A 14,187-nucleotide genomic window follows, 5' to 3' on the forward strand; every position below is an offset into this window, starting at 1 on the left:
CGCATGCCATTACCGTCCTTGTGAATGAAGTCACCTCAGGGTGTAGGAATTGGCGATGCGACGAAAGAAGAACTCTGTGAAATAGCATCCGTCTACGATGGCGGAAAAAACAATCTGAAAGACCTTGACGCGTGAATGACTATGGGTACAGTGGACGTCACACTAGGGATAGTATTACTGGCACGCCCTGTCAACGTCCCTTCTCGAATTTAGAAAACAACGGTAATACTCTGCAGCTTCCACTAGATGTCGGCCTATGCACAGCATGGGATCTAAACAGATTCCACAAGCCTCCGAAAAAATCTTACATGAAAATGTAGGATAAGGCACTACTAGGTAAACCCCCAGCACCCCACATAATATGGTGTGTGCTGGACCTACAAAGTGAAAAGGTAAGTAAAGTGAATTTCATTTGACTATTCCTGGGAACAGTAGTTCACACAAGAAAAGGTATTTAAACCTTATGAGAAATCTAAAGGGATTTTTCTGTGACATTGCACTCAAGGTTCTGTGCGTCACCATACAAAAGGCAGATGCCTATGGAGTTTGTCAGACTCCAAAAACAGTGAAAACATAAAATCCACATCAGGTAAAAACACATGAGAGTGAGAAAAAGGTCTCATTCACTCCAGGGGTAAAATTAAAAAGTCCTAAATCCAGCAAAAGAGCTGGGTGTCTCCAAGGTTAAAGGGAATTAGCACATACATGAGAATTCTCCCTAACCCTTGGTAGTAAACCTGGCCACCCTCAACGCCACATCATATACAGATGACATCCTCCCAGCATCCATCCTCAAGACCCTGCCCACAGAATCTCTCCTTCCCTACCTGGAGATCATCAACAGCTCCCTAACTCAAAGCACCTTCCCATCGACCCAAAAAACAGGACAAATCCTCCCTCTACTAAAGAAACCCACTCTGGATTCCGACAACCTAAGTAAATATCGCCCCATCACTCATCTTCCCTTCCTAGGTAAGATCATAGAGAAAGCGGTAGCCACACAAATGTAATAACACATCGACACCAACAATCTCATCCAAACCTACCAATCTGGATTCAGACCCAGATGCAGCACTGAGACAGCAACCATACAGGTGGTCAACAAACATCCTTGACGACGTCCAACGCTGTCTCCTGGTTCTGGTCGACCTCTCAGCCACTTTCGCCACAGTAGACCACCAGGGGCGTATGGACAGCCTACATCGGCGCATGGCTATCAGCAACCTTGTCCTACGCTGGTTCAAGTCCTGCCTCGCCAACCGCAAGCAATTTGTTCAGATGGATTCCTCTAGATCGCCAATGCGACCCATTACCTGTGGAGCCCTGCAGGGTTCCAACCTTTCCCCAGTGATCTTCAATCTATACATGGAGCCGCTGGCGCCCTCCTAGCCACACACAACATCCACCAAAATGCTAACGACACAAAGCTATACCTCAGGATCTACTCCATCAAGGACATCCATGGGCTCAAAACCTGCCCCTTCAGTGCATATTTGAAGCGTAAGCCCTCCAAGACCGAATTCCTGCCCCTCACCAACACCACTGAACACCCAGACATACCTGGCTATCAACCATGAACTCTGAGGGCTTCACACTCAAGCTCACCTCCTGCGCTAATTCCCTCAGGTTCCACATCGACAAACCCCTCTCCTTCAAGACACACATAGCTAGGAAAACACAGACAGCTTGGTATCAGCTCTCCCTACTGCGGAAAATCAAGCCCTTCCTCCCTCTGAACATCTTTAGATCCACTGTTCCAAGCACTGGTCCTATCCCAGCTGGATGGGGGACATGCACACCTCGAAGGCCTGCTGTTATCTTCCCTTGTGCTCGTGAGAAGTGTCCCACATGTGGCTGCACGCCTCATCAAGATATACGACCACATCACCCCAACCCTCATCGACATTCACTGGCTCCCACTGCACGTAAAAATCACCTTCAAGTCTTGCTACATCATATATAAGGCAGTCACCCTCAAGCCACCCAGCTACCTCATGGAGAAACTCTGCATCTCTGGCAGACAGCGCACCACCAGAAGCCAGCACACGTGTAGACTTGAAATCTGCTGCTGCAAAAAGGAAAGGACCAGAAAACAAGCCTTCTCTGCCTAAGCCCTAAGACTATGGAACCTCCTTCCCATCGACATCAGACTCACCCCAGGTTCCTACAATTCAGAAAAGAACTCTATACCCACCTCTTTAAGCAGTCTCTCCTCAACACCTAGAACATCACGTCAACCTTCACACCACCTAACTCGCTAGACGCTGCCTGCCCCTCTCCTCCCTGCCACCTGGTACAGCTGTAGCCCTCCTCTGTCCCACTCTGTATTCTACCCCCTGCTGTATATCTGTTCTGTTGTTACCACTGAAAATCAATCTATTATGCATCTGTAATATAGTACACCTCTGTAAAGCGTTCCGTTATGTATCTGTATTCGTGTATACCTCTGTAAAGCGTTTCGTTGCTTCTCGAAGCTAGGTCCGCGCTCTATGAATAAATAAAAATAATAATAGTACTACTATTAATACGAGAGTTGATAAAGTGGTGTAATCCCCATTTTTGAAGCTAGGTCCACTCTCAATAAATACCATAATAATAATAATACAAGAGTTGATGAAGTAGTTTAATCCCCATTTTTGGAGTCCATAGAACTCCATGGGCATTTTTGCAGATTTATTGCAAGCACTAAGGCCCACCCAAATACATTCTGTAAATGCACACACAGCGCATTTACAGATGTTAATGCCACTGTGATGGGCCAACTGCATTAACTTCAAGCCCCACTTCTTAGTCAGTCGTGGCTACGCCTCTGAATTCCGTTGCAGACTGTCAGCCTATTTTTGGAGATAAAGTGGAGGATTTACTGCCAGCTATGCGCTGGAGGGAAATCCTCCACTTAACCTCCAAACTGGGAGTTTGGTGGTGCAGGAAAATGGCAGTAATTCCGTTACCGCCAAACTTGTAATGAGGCCCACAGTCTTTAAACCCAACCTTTACCATCGATGGGTGAAAGCAGTGACTGGAAATTGGTGGAGTCCTCACAGATCTGAGGGGGATCTGTGGATATTACATTTGTTTCGGAGCACTCCTCCAGATGATTGAATTGAGAGAGGGCCCCCGAGAATGCAGTTGGGACGTTTCTAAGTGCAGTTCTCACAGACTGATATATAAAGAGGGGATACAGGTGCACATACGTTTAGGGAAATGTTATATGAGGAGTAAAACAAATCAACATCTACAGTTGATTCAAAATATTTCGGTCCGGGCCCGCTGGATGGTCAAGTGGTGTGCCTTGTTCTATGGTCCAGCATGTATCTAACAGCCGTTCCGCCACAGATACCTGCAGCCAAAAGTAAAGCAATATAGTTGTTTGAAATTGCTGAGAGCAGAGCAATATTTAACTCCTGCATTTATCGTAGGAGAGCCTGGTTAACTTGAAAGTAACAGCTACCAGGAGAAACATTTGGCTTCCCGGCCAACTGGTGCCTTACAGACATGCATATGTGACACTAGCTTTAAGTATTTGAGCATGTTAATAAAGAAGAATTAGGACACATCTAGTACACATTTAAACACATGGGGCCTCATTACAAGTTTGCTGGTATCTTAGCGTTAAATGTGCCAAGGTACCACCATATGAGAGCAGATGAACTGTACCGTAACTTCTGCCAGAACCTAATAAAACGGCTTAAAGACTCTGACAAGTAATACCCGCCACATGATAACTACAACTGACCCTCGCTGCTACTTTGTAAATAATTTAGATAGTGTCCACCTGCCTGTGTTCATAAACATTACTATTCATATTTTGACTGCCTACTGTATATGCTCATTCTTCCGCCCATGTTATGCTGCCTCCATTTGATCTCTCTGTACTCATAGCTGCATATTGCCTTTGCCCTGTATAATTCATATGTATTGTATTACTTTGTTTGTAACTAAGCTGTAAATTGTCTTATGCTATGCGCCCTTATTCCTACGGGTCTGGTGCGCAATACAAATAATAAAACAAACAAACAAAACCAACAAATGGATTTACTGTTACCGCCGGATTACAAGTGGCGGTATGGCAGTGTTAGTCCCCATTCATGGACTCCATGGGGATTTCGGCAGAATTACCACAGGCGGCATGTCTGCTAAAATTGCTGTTTTTGTACCTCTCCTCTGCCTTTGATACAGTGAACCACAACACCCTGATCCCACGTCTCTGTGATACCCTGGGCATCACTGATTAAGCCCTGGCGTGGCTAATGTCCTTTCTCTCCGACCGCCATCCCAGGTGGAACTGGGGTCTTTCCTCTCCCCTATCACTCTCTACTTGCAGTGTCCCCCAGGGATCTAACCTATCCCTCTGGTTTTTCAATGGCTACATGGCGCCTCTGACCTGTTTGATAGCCACCATCACCTCAACTTTCAGTGTTACACGGAATGAGACACAGTTCTCCTTCAAGCTACCCTCAGCCTCCTCCTCCTCCTCACTCATACCCGACTGTCTGTCCACAATTCAGTCATGGTGTGCTGCAAAAACCTTCCCCCAGAGGCTCGCCGTCTCCAGCGCCTTGCTCCTCTCGAGCCTGGACTATTGCAACAGCCTATTTCTCAACCTACCCTCTTCTACACTCTGTCTTCTACAACTCATCCAGAAAGAACCACAAGACTTATCCCTGGCTTCGAGCCCAGGGACTGCATCTCTCCGGCACTGAAATCCCTTCACTGGCTCCCCATGGCTGCAAGGATTGAGTTCAAGACCCTTTGCATTGTCCACAAGGCTTTCTGGAGCCTGGGCCAACTATCTGCAATGCTCCCTCCCTAAATACTCACCTTCCCGAGCCCTCCACTCGTCTTCCTCCAACTCTCTGCGGGTGAGCCACATTTCTAAGCAGAGACTCTGGGGGAGATCTTTATCCTCTTCAGGTGCCTCCCTCTAGAAGAGCCTCCCTGCCTCTCTCCGCCTTGAGCCAGATTTCCTTAAATGAAGGAAACTCCTCAAGACTTTCCTCTATGCCTCCTCCTTCTCTCCCCCCCCCCCCCTGCTAACCTCCTCTTTCTGCTCTCTCACACTCTCTCCTCTACCTCTGCTCAGTTTTTCTGACTGGCTGCGTGGTGTACCCTCAGAACCTCACAGGTCCCAAGCTTTCCTCGCCAGTCTCCTGCACTTGCCCCCTGGACTTGCACTTGCTGTAGCACTACTGCACTTTGGTTACAACCGATGAGAGTGGTATCACTCTGCACTTAATCCCATGTTCAGACAGGACTGGGCGCACTTATCCCTATTGCCCCCCCACCCCCACACTAACTTTTCTGGTCCAATTTTCTGGCCCAATGCATCAGACATAATAGAGAAAAAGTTAGTTTGTCCTGTGAAAGTTACTTTTGCAGTGTGCGTTTACTCGCTCTTAGTTTCCCACTTGTAGCTAATGCCTACTTAGTGATGCTCGACCCACAGGAGCTGGTTTTAGCTCCTGCTCATTGATTCTTAATTTCAAACCCTGTAACGGCATCACAGAAATCTCCTATGTGTTCTAAATTATTATAAACTAGGAGCAGAGGCCAGGCTGCTGTTGGTTCGTACTGGTTCATGCTGGAATTCACTTGCAGAAAACTTGTTTGAAGCATCAAAGGTTTAGGAAAATGGTTTAACCATATCTGTTTTGTTGTGTACGCAGAATCACGACGTTATGCCAACACAGCATGGTTCCTACATATTATGCGAGGTGCATGGAAGCGGTCTCCAAACTGCGTGTAGCATGGTATATATTTGCATCAACAGATAATGCACAAAGTGAAGACCCATTAGGTATACAGCAAACCTTCTACTATTTCTACTATACATAGCATTCTACATACCGTTCACTGGTCGTGACTAGAGTGCCATTTAATTCAATTTGCATGGCTAACCAGGCTACCAATGAATTGAGTCCTCGGTTTCTGGGTGGGGCATGTAAGTGATATGGCTCCTAAAGGATGTTATGGTTATAAAAACATCTGCTTTAGATTCTGTAGTTTTAAAAAAGCCATGTCTGGTGTGCAAGCCTTTTATACACAGGTGACAAGATGTTAGAATAACCTTAACCTAAGATGAGAACAATCTAACATATCTCAGTTTCAGAAGACACATTAAAACACATTTTGCTTTTGAGGAGGAGGAGCATGGACCAGGAGACCAGTGTACAGAGAAAAGCAGCAGCAGATAGAAAATTGGGGGCAAATTGGCACTAGATGTACAGAGAGAAGACAACAGGCATAGACAGATGCTCTGAAAACAGAGTTAAGGCGCCATTGATGACAGTGAATGGGCAGACAGGAAGACCACAATCTGGGGTTTAGGGTCAGAACAACAGAAGGGAGGTTGAGGGACAAACAGAAGTACAGAAGAGAAGTAAATGCATTCATAGAAACGTCACATACATGCATAGAAATGAAAAAATAATGGAGCATATGGAGAGTGCATAGGGAGGATAGCTAAATGGATAAACGGATGCAGTAAAAGGGAGGGCAAGGTGATACATGACAAGTTGGATGTTCTTTCCCACGCCTTACTGTCAGGGCTCTTCTGTGGGCTGTCTAAGTTCATCTGTACGTTATCCAAACTCCCCTGTGGGCTGCTTGTGCTCCTCTCTGGGCTGTCAGAGCTGCTTCCAACCCCAGAGTCCTCTGGGTAAACGGAGTTACAGCATCGAGGCCCACAATCCTCTTCAACCTGCTGAAATGGAGAACGAAGAATTAACACAAGATACCAGGAGGCAGAAATAACACAAGTGGCTTTGTAGAGACAATGGCTTTTATAAATTGACAAGAGTCTCTGAAATGGTACAAGATAGTCAAGTAGAATTTCTATTCCATTTCTTACACCGATTTAAAACTTTTTAGCGGCTGTTCACACAAAAAATTACACGAAAATAGAGATCACAATATGATAAATGACAGATAATCAATGGATAATACTTTCATATAAATTGTAAATTATTAAAATAGCTTTTAGCTTCTTTTTATTAGTTAACAAATTGTGCAAGAGCTTATTTAATCAACACAGTCACAAAGCACCAAAGGCAAACTATCATAAGTTATTTAAAACATTAAAATTATACACATAAAATGCCCAAAATGAAAAGGTGAACTTATAGGGAATAAGATCTTGGACCATCTAGTTTTAAGATTATATTGTTCACTATCTTCCAGTTTACTCTTCATGCTTCCTGGGACGGGATAGTAGCTCGTTTTAGTGCTCTCAAAATAATGATAGTCAGGCATAGAGGTTTTTAACGACTGCCTACAAAGTAGTGACAAACTGGGGCACAACACTAGTACACAATCTATCCTCTCTAGGACCTATGGCTGTGTCTACACATCCATTCAATCCTTCAGATGCAAGGTCATGGCCCTTTAGGCATACACACATCATTACAAAAAATATGTATTTCATGAATTGTAAAACAATATATAGAAGTCCATCCTAAATTATTCTACAAAGGAGGACTAGTTTGTGGAATATATTTTATATTTATTTAAATTCCTTAAAACTTCATAGAAAACTATTTCATATTTTTAGTCATATTCTATTTTGTAACACTGGCAAACTACAAACAGTCTCATTCATGTATACACATTTGCTCTGCATTCATTATCATCCGTCTTATTCACAGTCTACCAATGTATTCTAATTTCAATTTTGTCATTTGGTACAATCTAATTGTGTCCATGTAACAGGAATTTTTCCTAATAGTTGAGTATTGTTTGTACATAAAAAAATATTTTATATGTTTATTTCTTCATTTACTAGTTATTATGGAGATTGTCCTTTACCCTTCAATAGCTGTGATCAACATATTCCTCGCTTCGACTAACTGATGGGTGCCCCTGTGCTCCCTTGATATCTGATTTTCGCTCTTCTTATTGTGCCCCTGTGGCTCCTGTGGGTTCCCCTGGTCCAAACTCTCAGTTAGTCCTTTAGGGTTCCTATAAGCCCTCTGCTTATGCTGCTCAGTTTTCTCTGGCTCTCGTAACTGTTCTGGTTGTCTTGTGCTCGCTCTTGTCTCAGGTCCCTGTGACCCTTGGATCGAACTAGGGCAAACCTTCCCTCTTGTTCTCTGTTCTCTTCTCCTCACTCCGACCTGGGCAACCCATGTACCTGCTTTGTTGTGGTGCTTACTCCAGTGAGGATCCGTCACATAAGCACCGAGATCCTTCTTCACGGTTTGTTGCTCTTCTGCACTGGATGCTAGCCACCTTAGCGTTCCACCCCCCTTGGCTTTCTCTCTCTGGTTGTCTCTCGGTCCGAGAGCAGAGGACCCCAGTCCTCCTTTCGTCCCTGGACTAGGCAGCTGTTTGCAGGCTCCGGGCCCACCATGTCATGTATGTGTTTGCGGCCCCGAGACCTGTGCGCTTTGCTTGGCCTCTGCCTCGCACGCCCCATGTGCTTCCTTGTCTAGTGGATGGGGTCTCCCTCGGGCGTATGTCTCCTTCGGGATTGCAGTCATCTGTGCAGCTATGCCCCTTACAGACGATCTCACATCTGAGCCTCACCTTGGCGTTGGGTTTCTGCTCTTCCATTCAAGGGTTGTTGTCCCTTTATTCTGCTCGATATTCAAAAGGGGTATATTGTTCATCACAGGTTGCCAAGTATGTTGGAAGTTCTGCATTACTTTGAGCTAAACACATAGAAGTATTGTCAGCATGTTTTACTCCCATGCCCGGCAGATTATATCTTGGGTATAGAAAGTTTACCATGGGAATGGGAGTCCTTGTCCCCTAACAGGGAGTAACTCCCAGTGAGGTTCCCGCTTTCCCGAAACCCTAGGGAGGGTTTTGCTGACCGGGCTCACCTTCCTAGCCTAAAAGGGGGTTGCTGCCCCAAGCGAAGAAGGGACAAAGTCTTCAGATTTGTCACATATCCCTTCTGTTAAGTGAGAGGGCCCCCCCCCTTCAGGAGTAATGGGAAATCCACATTTCCTTGTTCTTTTCCTTTCTGATTTTCCACAGAAAAAAAAGGTTGTAGATCCAAAAACCAACCCATAACCCGGGCATTAGAATCCTTCCTGAAACTCATCCAGGTTAGGGGGGGGGTGGTCAGTCACTAGTTGGAACTTCCTCCCTGTCAAATATTAGCGAAGAATGACAACTGCCCACTTGATGGTGGCATATGCCTGGTCGCTAGGAAACAATTTCTTGCTGATATGTAAGGAAGGCATGGTATCAACTCAACAACAAGCGATCACAGTTCAAGGGTATTTTTTAAACTGTACAAATGGGTAAGATAAAAGCCTAATCTACACCTAAATCTAAGATGGAAGCAAGCTACGACCATCAAATAATACTAATACTGTCCTAGTGGTGTCTTAGTCAAATGAAAAGGGCCTATACTAAAAACCCTATTGCCAATCCTTACTGCTATGCTACAAAAGATTGTGGGATAATATTCACAAGAAAAGAAAGAAGTGTTCTCAAAATGATAAATCAGGATGGTAAAGCTGGGATCTCCCTTGCCCATGTTTTTAGCACGGGACAAAGCGGGACTCCAGAGCACAGCACACTTCTGGGCTTCTCCAGCACAAGCACAAGCTCACAGTTTGATTCCAGAATATCAGGGCCTCAGAGGACATGATGTGCTATTAACAACAAAAACCAAAGTTCCTTTCAATAATCTTCACGTTGGGTGACTTTATCTTCACCATTGGACTCCCTCAACTGAACTCCGATCCTTCTTGCAATGTCGGCCTCCCTCAGTCTTGTTTCACTATGGTCTTCTTTCAAAACGTAACATTCAAGAGACTCATTATAAGTTTGCCGGTCTGGGAACTACGATACTGGTAAGCATGCCTGTACTGCAGTTACTGGACCGGCAAACTACGAGTTGTGCTTGCGGGTGCCTTTCTGCCCGCCAGGTCGGACCTGGCAGGCAGAAAGGCACCCGCGAGCACAGTATGTTGGATGCACCGGCACAGTTATAAACAGTGCCGCTGCATCCGACCTCCCCATTCCCATTCAGCCCTATGGAGCCAAATGGGAATGGGGAGCATTTTTTTTCCGGCGCCCGCAAATGGGCAATTACCAGGTCTGGCAGGGCCGTAATGACCCAGTAATTTCCCATTTGCAGGCACCAGAAAAAATTGCAAGTTTGGCGGCAGCCTGCCGGTTTTACCGGCAAGGCTACCGCCAAACTTGTAATGAGGCCGAATGTCTTTTCAAACAATCATTCACCTAGCTTTCTCTTGGCATCTCTCTGTCGCTTTCACATAGCCACAGTTCACAAGACAGTGGCCCTCATTACGACCCTGGCGGAGTGGGTTTACGCCAGCGTTATTCGCGGCGGACCCGTCCGCCCTACTACGAGTTCCCGTAGCGCCATGGAACGTTTTCCGCCTGGTTTTTCCGGGCGGAGAAATCCATGGCGCTACGGGACCTTGATGTTAATTACGCCACCGTATTTTGCGGTGGCGCAATTTACGCCTTCCCCACTCCCATTATACCCTATGGGGCAAAAATGGGAATGGGGAAGGGTAAAATGGGGAATGGGGATTTACCGCCCCGCCAAGGTCGGCATGGGGCGGAAAATCCGCCAACCTCCATGGCGCTATCGGCAGCTTTCCGCCGTGCTCCGCGGTGCATTTAGCACCGCGATTTCCGCCAGGGTCGTAATGAGGGCCAGTCTCTTTTAGCCCCCCAGCCAGGCTTTTCCTAAAGCCCCCAGCCAGGCTACACACAGTACTATTCACACAATTCATTTTGCTTCTCCACGTGTCAAAGACTTTCAAGTGTACAAGGGGTTTTGTTTAACCCTTGTATGATCACCTTGACACCTCACGCTGTCCTTCTCCAAGGCCCCTTGGTACATGAAGTTTCAACACCAAAGCCCAGCGAGAGTCCTTCAAATGGGCGCCCACATAGCGCCGGACCGCACTGTATCTGGACCTTTTTCCTAGAGTTTCTTTAAAGTTCATAAACTCAAGTCCTTTCACACAATGTTACCGCTTGTAACCTTGGGCCCAGCACAGTTTGGTTTATTATCACTTTTCTCCGACTCACTGGCTGTGCTGAACTTGCTGTAGTTTCTGATTTTGGGAGTTAAGGATGGCACCACTGTTTTGGCTATCAGCGCAGGAGGCCCTGTGCGTAGTTGACACCCGTCACCCCACACGGCAGCTGGACTTCCCGGTCTTACGATTATCCTTTCGGAGGCTTTGCAGGGTTGAGTTGAGAAGGACAAGGGCAAGTCCTTCCTCATCGTCCTTTCAGGTCTCACTGCCTTTCTTCTCTGTTTTAACTGCAGGTACGGAATAGCTGCTTCCTCGTGCGTTCGGCCCTGCTCAAAGTGTGTTCTCAAGCTCTGCCTTTTATACCTGTGTGGAAGGGAAAGGGCAATCAGGTGTGTGTAATTAGTGGCAATTGCCTGACTCTGCCTGACCCTTGTGATGGGACTTGTCAGGTAAAGGGCTCTAGTGTTAGTCTGTTTGTCAAGATGTAAGAAAGTGTTTGTGTTGGAAAGTGTGTGGGGGGTAGAGTTTCTAAGTCTACTACAGAGTAGGATGGGGAAAAGGTATAAGGAAGGGGGTACCGCGTCTCGGCCTTCAGTGTCCCACTTCCACTCCCCGAAGACCCCTCATCCAGGTGATCCTCTGCCACTGGTCCACCCCCAGGAACTGGATCCGACAGTGATGGCCATGTCCGGGCCACCTGGATGACAGATCTCCAGGGACTAGCAAGTGAGACACCTTCAGGTTTCTCACAGTATACAGGACGGGATGTTCCACTCCGTCATATTCCTGGTAAAGTACTGCACCCAAGGCCACTTTGGAGGCGTCTATTTGCAGTATTAATTCGGGCATCTTTGACTCGGGTTCCTGACAAAGTACTTGTTTCAGGCCTTCAAAACGTCTCTGATCGATCTGCATTTCCCCAGAGAAGTTAAAAAAATTCCCAACCAGAAAAACGTATCAGTGAGACTAGCCGCAGCGTAGAGTAGTTGGGAATAAACTGCCTGTAATAACCGGTCAGCCCCAGGAAGGCTCGGAAGTCTGGTTTGGTCTTGGGGAACAGTGTTAACTGGACTGCTTTGACTTTCTCGGCTTGAAGCTGGATTAACTTATTCCCCACAAAGTATCCTATATACTTCACCACTGTTTGAGCTAGGTGGATTAGCACGAAGGCCCTGCTTCCCGTAAGGCGCAAGTGATTTCGTAGAGATGGTGCATATGTTCTGGACAGGTGTTACTATGGATGACAATATCGTCATGGTAGGCCCCTGCGAAATCAGAGTATGTTCGAATTACTTTGTCCATTAATCTCTGGAATGTGTGGTGGGGGCCTGTGAAACCGAAAGGGTAGGGCTTTAAACTGGAATAGCCCCTGCGACATAGAAAAAGAGGTTCTCGCCTTGTCAGGTGTATTCAGGGAACTTGCCAGTACCCTTTTGTTAAAACTAACGTGGATATATATTGGGCTTGTCCAAATTTTTCAATAAGCTCATCTATCCGGGGCATGGGATAGTTATCAAAACTAGAGATAGAATTGAGCTTTTGAAAATCAATGCAGAATCTCCAGCTCCCATCAGGTCTCGCCACCAAAACTATGGGGGAAGACTAGGTACTCTCTAAGGGTTCAATTATGTTAGCATTAAGCATGGCTGAAAGTTCTTTCTTAGTGATCTTTCTCTGGGCCTCAGGAATCCTATCAGGTTTTAAATTTGTCCTGGCGGAGTATGAATACAATGGAAAGAATTATGTACCCTACAAGGTTCTTATAAGAAGACTTCTGTGAACTGTTTTAAACGATAAAGGATGTCTTCCTGTTGAGAGTCAGGTTCTTAGGGATTAACTGAACCTCTCGTTCTTAGTCAAGAGAGTGGCCATAGCAACGGCTGTGTCCTCTAAGGGGCCAATCTTCCATTCCTTCAAGAGATTGATATGATAAAATAAATTTGAGTTTTTTTACATCAGTCTGGCTGAGCGACTACATAGTTTCAGGGGCCTTTTCTTTCAATGATCTTATAAGGCCCAGACCATTTGGAGATCATATCTTTCTCAGAGGTGGGTAATAAGACCAAAATGAAGCCTTCTATGGAAAAAGACCCGTCTACAGCCTGTTTATCGTGCAGAGCTTTTTGGTGTTCCTTTGCCCATTAGATGAAGTTTCACGATTTCTCTGACTGCGGCCATATGGGTCTTAAGCTTCGGGGGGTCAGGGAGATTTGTAACATAGTCTCTTCCCTTTCTTCCCAAGTTTCCTTGAGCATGTCTAAGACATCTTGCGGTTCCTTCCCTTCCCTCCCATGTAATAGTTTGACGGGAATAACCCAAGGATGTCTGGGGTGTTTTCCTAATGGCAAATAGAGCCTAGGGAATCATTATGTCCCAATTATGGCCAACAGCCTCTAATATCGTATGGAGTATCTTCTTGAGAGTCTGATTAAATCACTCCACAAGGCCATTGGTCTGAGGGTAGTATACGGAGGTTCGTAGGGTCATCATCTGTAGGATCACCTTTACCTCTTCCATGATCTTGGACATAAAGGTGGTGTCTTGATCTGTAAGGATGTCTTTAGGAAACCCCACCCGTGAAAGAAAGGGTAGCAAGTGCTTCAGTATTTGTTGACTGGTGTAGTGGAAACGCTTCAGGGTACTAAGTAACTGAGTCAACTATTACTAAAATACATCTATTCCCCAGCTTGGATGTCTATAGTGGTCCCACAATGTCCATAACAATGCGGGGGAATGGAATCTCAATGATAGGGGGGGACTGTAAGGCAGAGGTCTTCAAACTGTGGGGCGCGCTCCCCCAGGGGGGTGCGACCGCATCACAGGGGGGCGCCAGAGCCCAGCATAAAATGTAAAAAAAATAAAAAACATTTATTTTTTATTATATTGGAGGAAATGGGAAGGGGCAGCTCACATGGTCAGACTGGACCATAAAACGGTCTTAGGCACCAATGAAAAAATGGCCAGCAGTTGCAAATGGATATTCAGTCCTTTAGTCACAGACTGTTTGAATAGTACCCAAGGGGTTGTTTTTTGTTCAAATGTAAACAAATTGTGATATTTAAAGAATATTTATTCAGCAACAATCGTCAAAACTACTAGCTGCATATTGAAGTAACTCCTCAAACTGGCCCACATTGGCCAAAAAAGTGGCCCATTTTGACAGGCCTACACCAGCATTTCGCGTTTTTGGGACGGTCATTGCCCTATAGGCCAG

At 45.8% G+C, this 14,187-nt stretch overlaps 1 protein-coding gene across 6 annotated transcripts in view; it reads right to left on the reverse strand.

Annotated features, from left to right (window-relative positions):
- IRF9 (interferon regulatory factor 9) overlaps positions 1 to 14,187 on the reverse strand; it is a 327,420-nt gene that overhangs the window by 235,333 nt on the left and 77,900 nt on the right. For 5 of the 6 annotated variants that reach the window (XM_069633987.1, XM_069633991.1, XM_069633992.1 and 2 more), the window contains exon 5: positions 6,541 to 6,703. In XM_069633987.1, coding sequence (XP_069490088.1) covers positions 6,541 to 6,703 — 163 coding nt within the window. The remainder of the gene's footprint in view (positions 1 to 6,540; positions 6,704 to 14,187) is intronic. The other variant, XM_069633990.1, reaches the window with a different exon arrangement.

The sequence above is a fragment of the Ambystoma mexicanum genome, chromosome 13, assembly GCF_040938575.1.
Source record: "Ambystoma mexicanum isolate Mex_15411 chromosome 13, UKY_AmexF1_1, whole genome shotgun sequence".
Classification (NCBI taxonomy): domain Eukaryota; kingdom Metazoa; phylum Chordata; class Amphibia; order Caudata; family Ambystomatidae; genus Ambystoma; species Ambystoma mexicanum.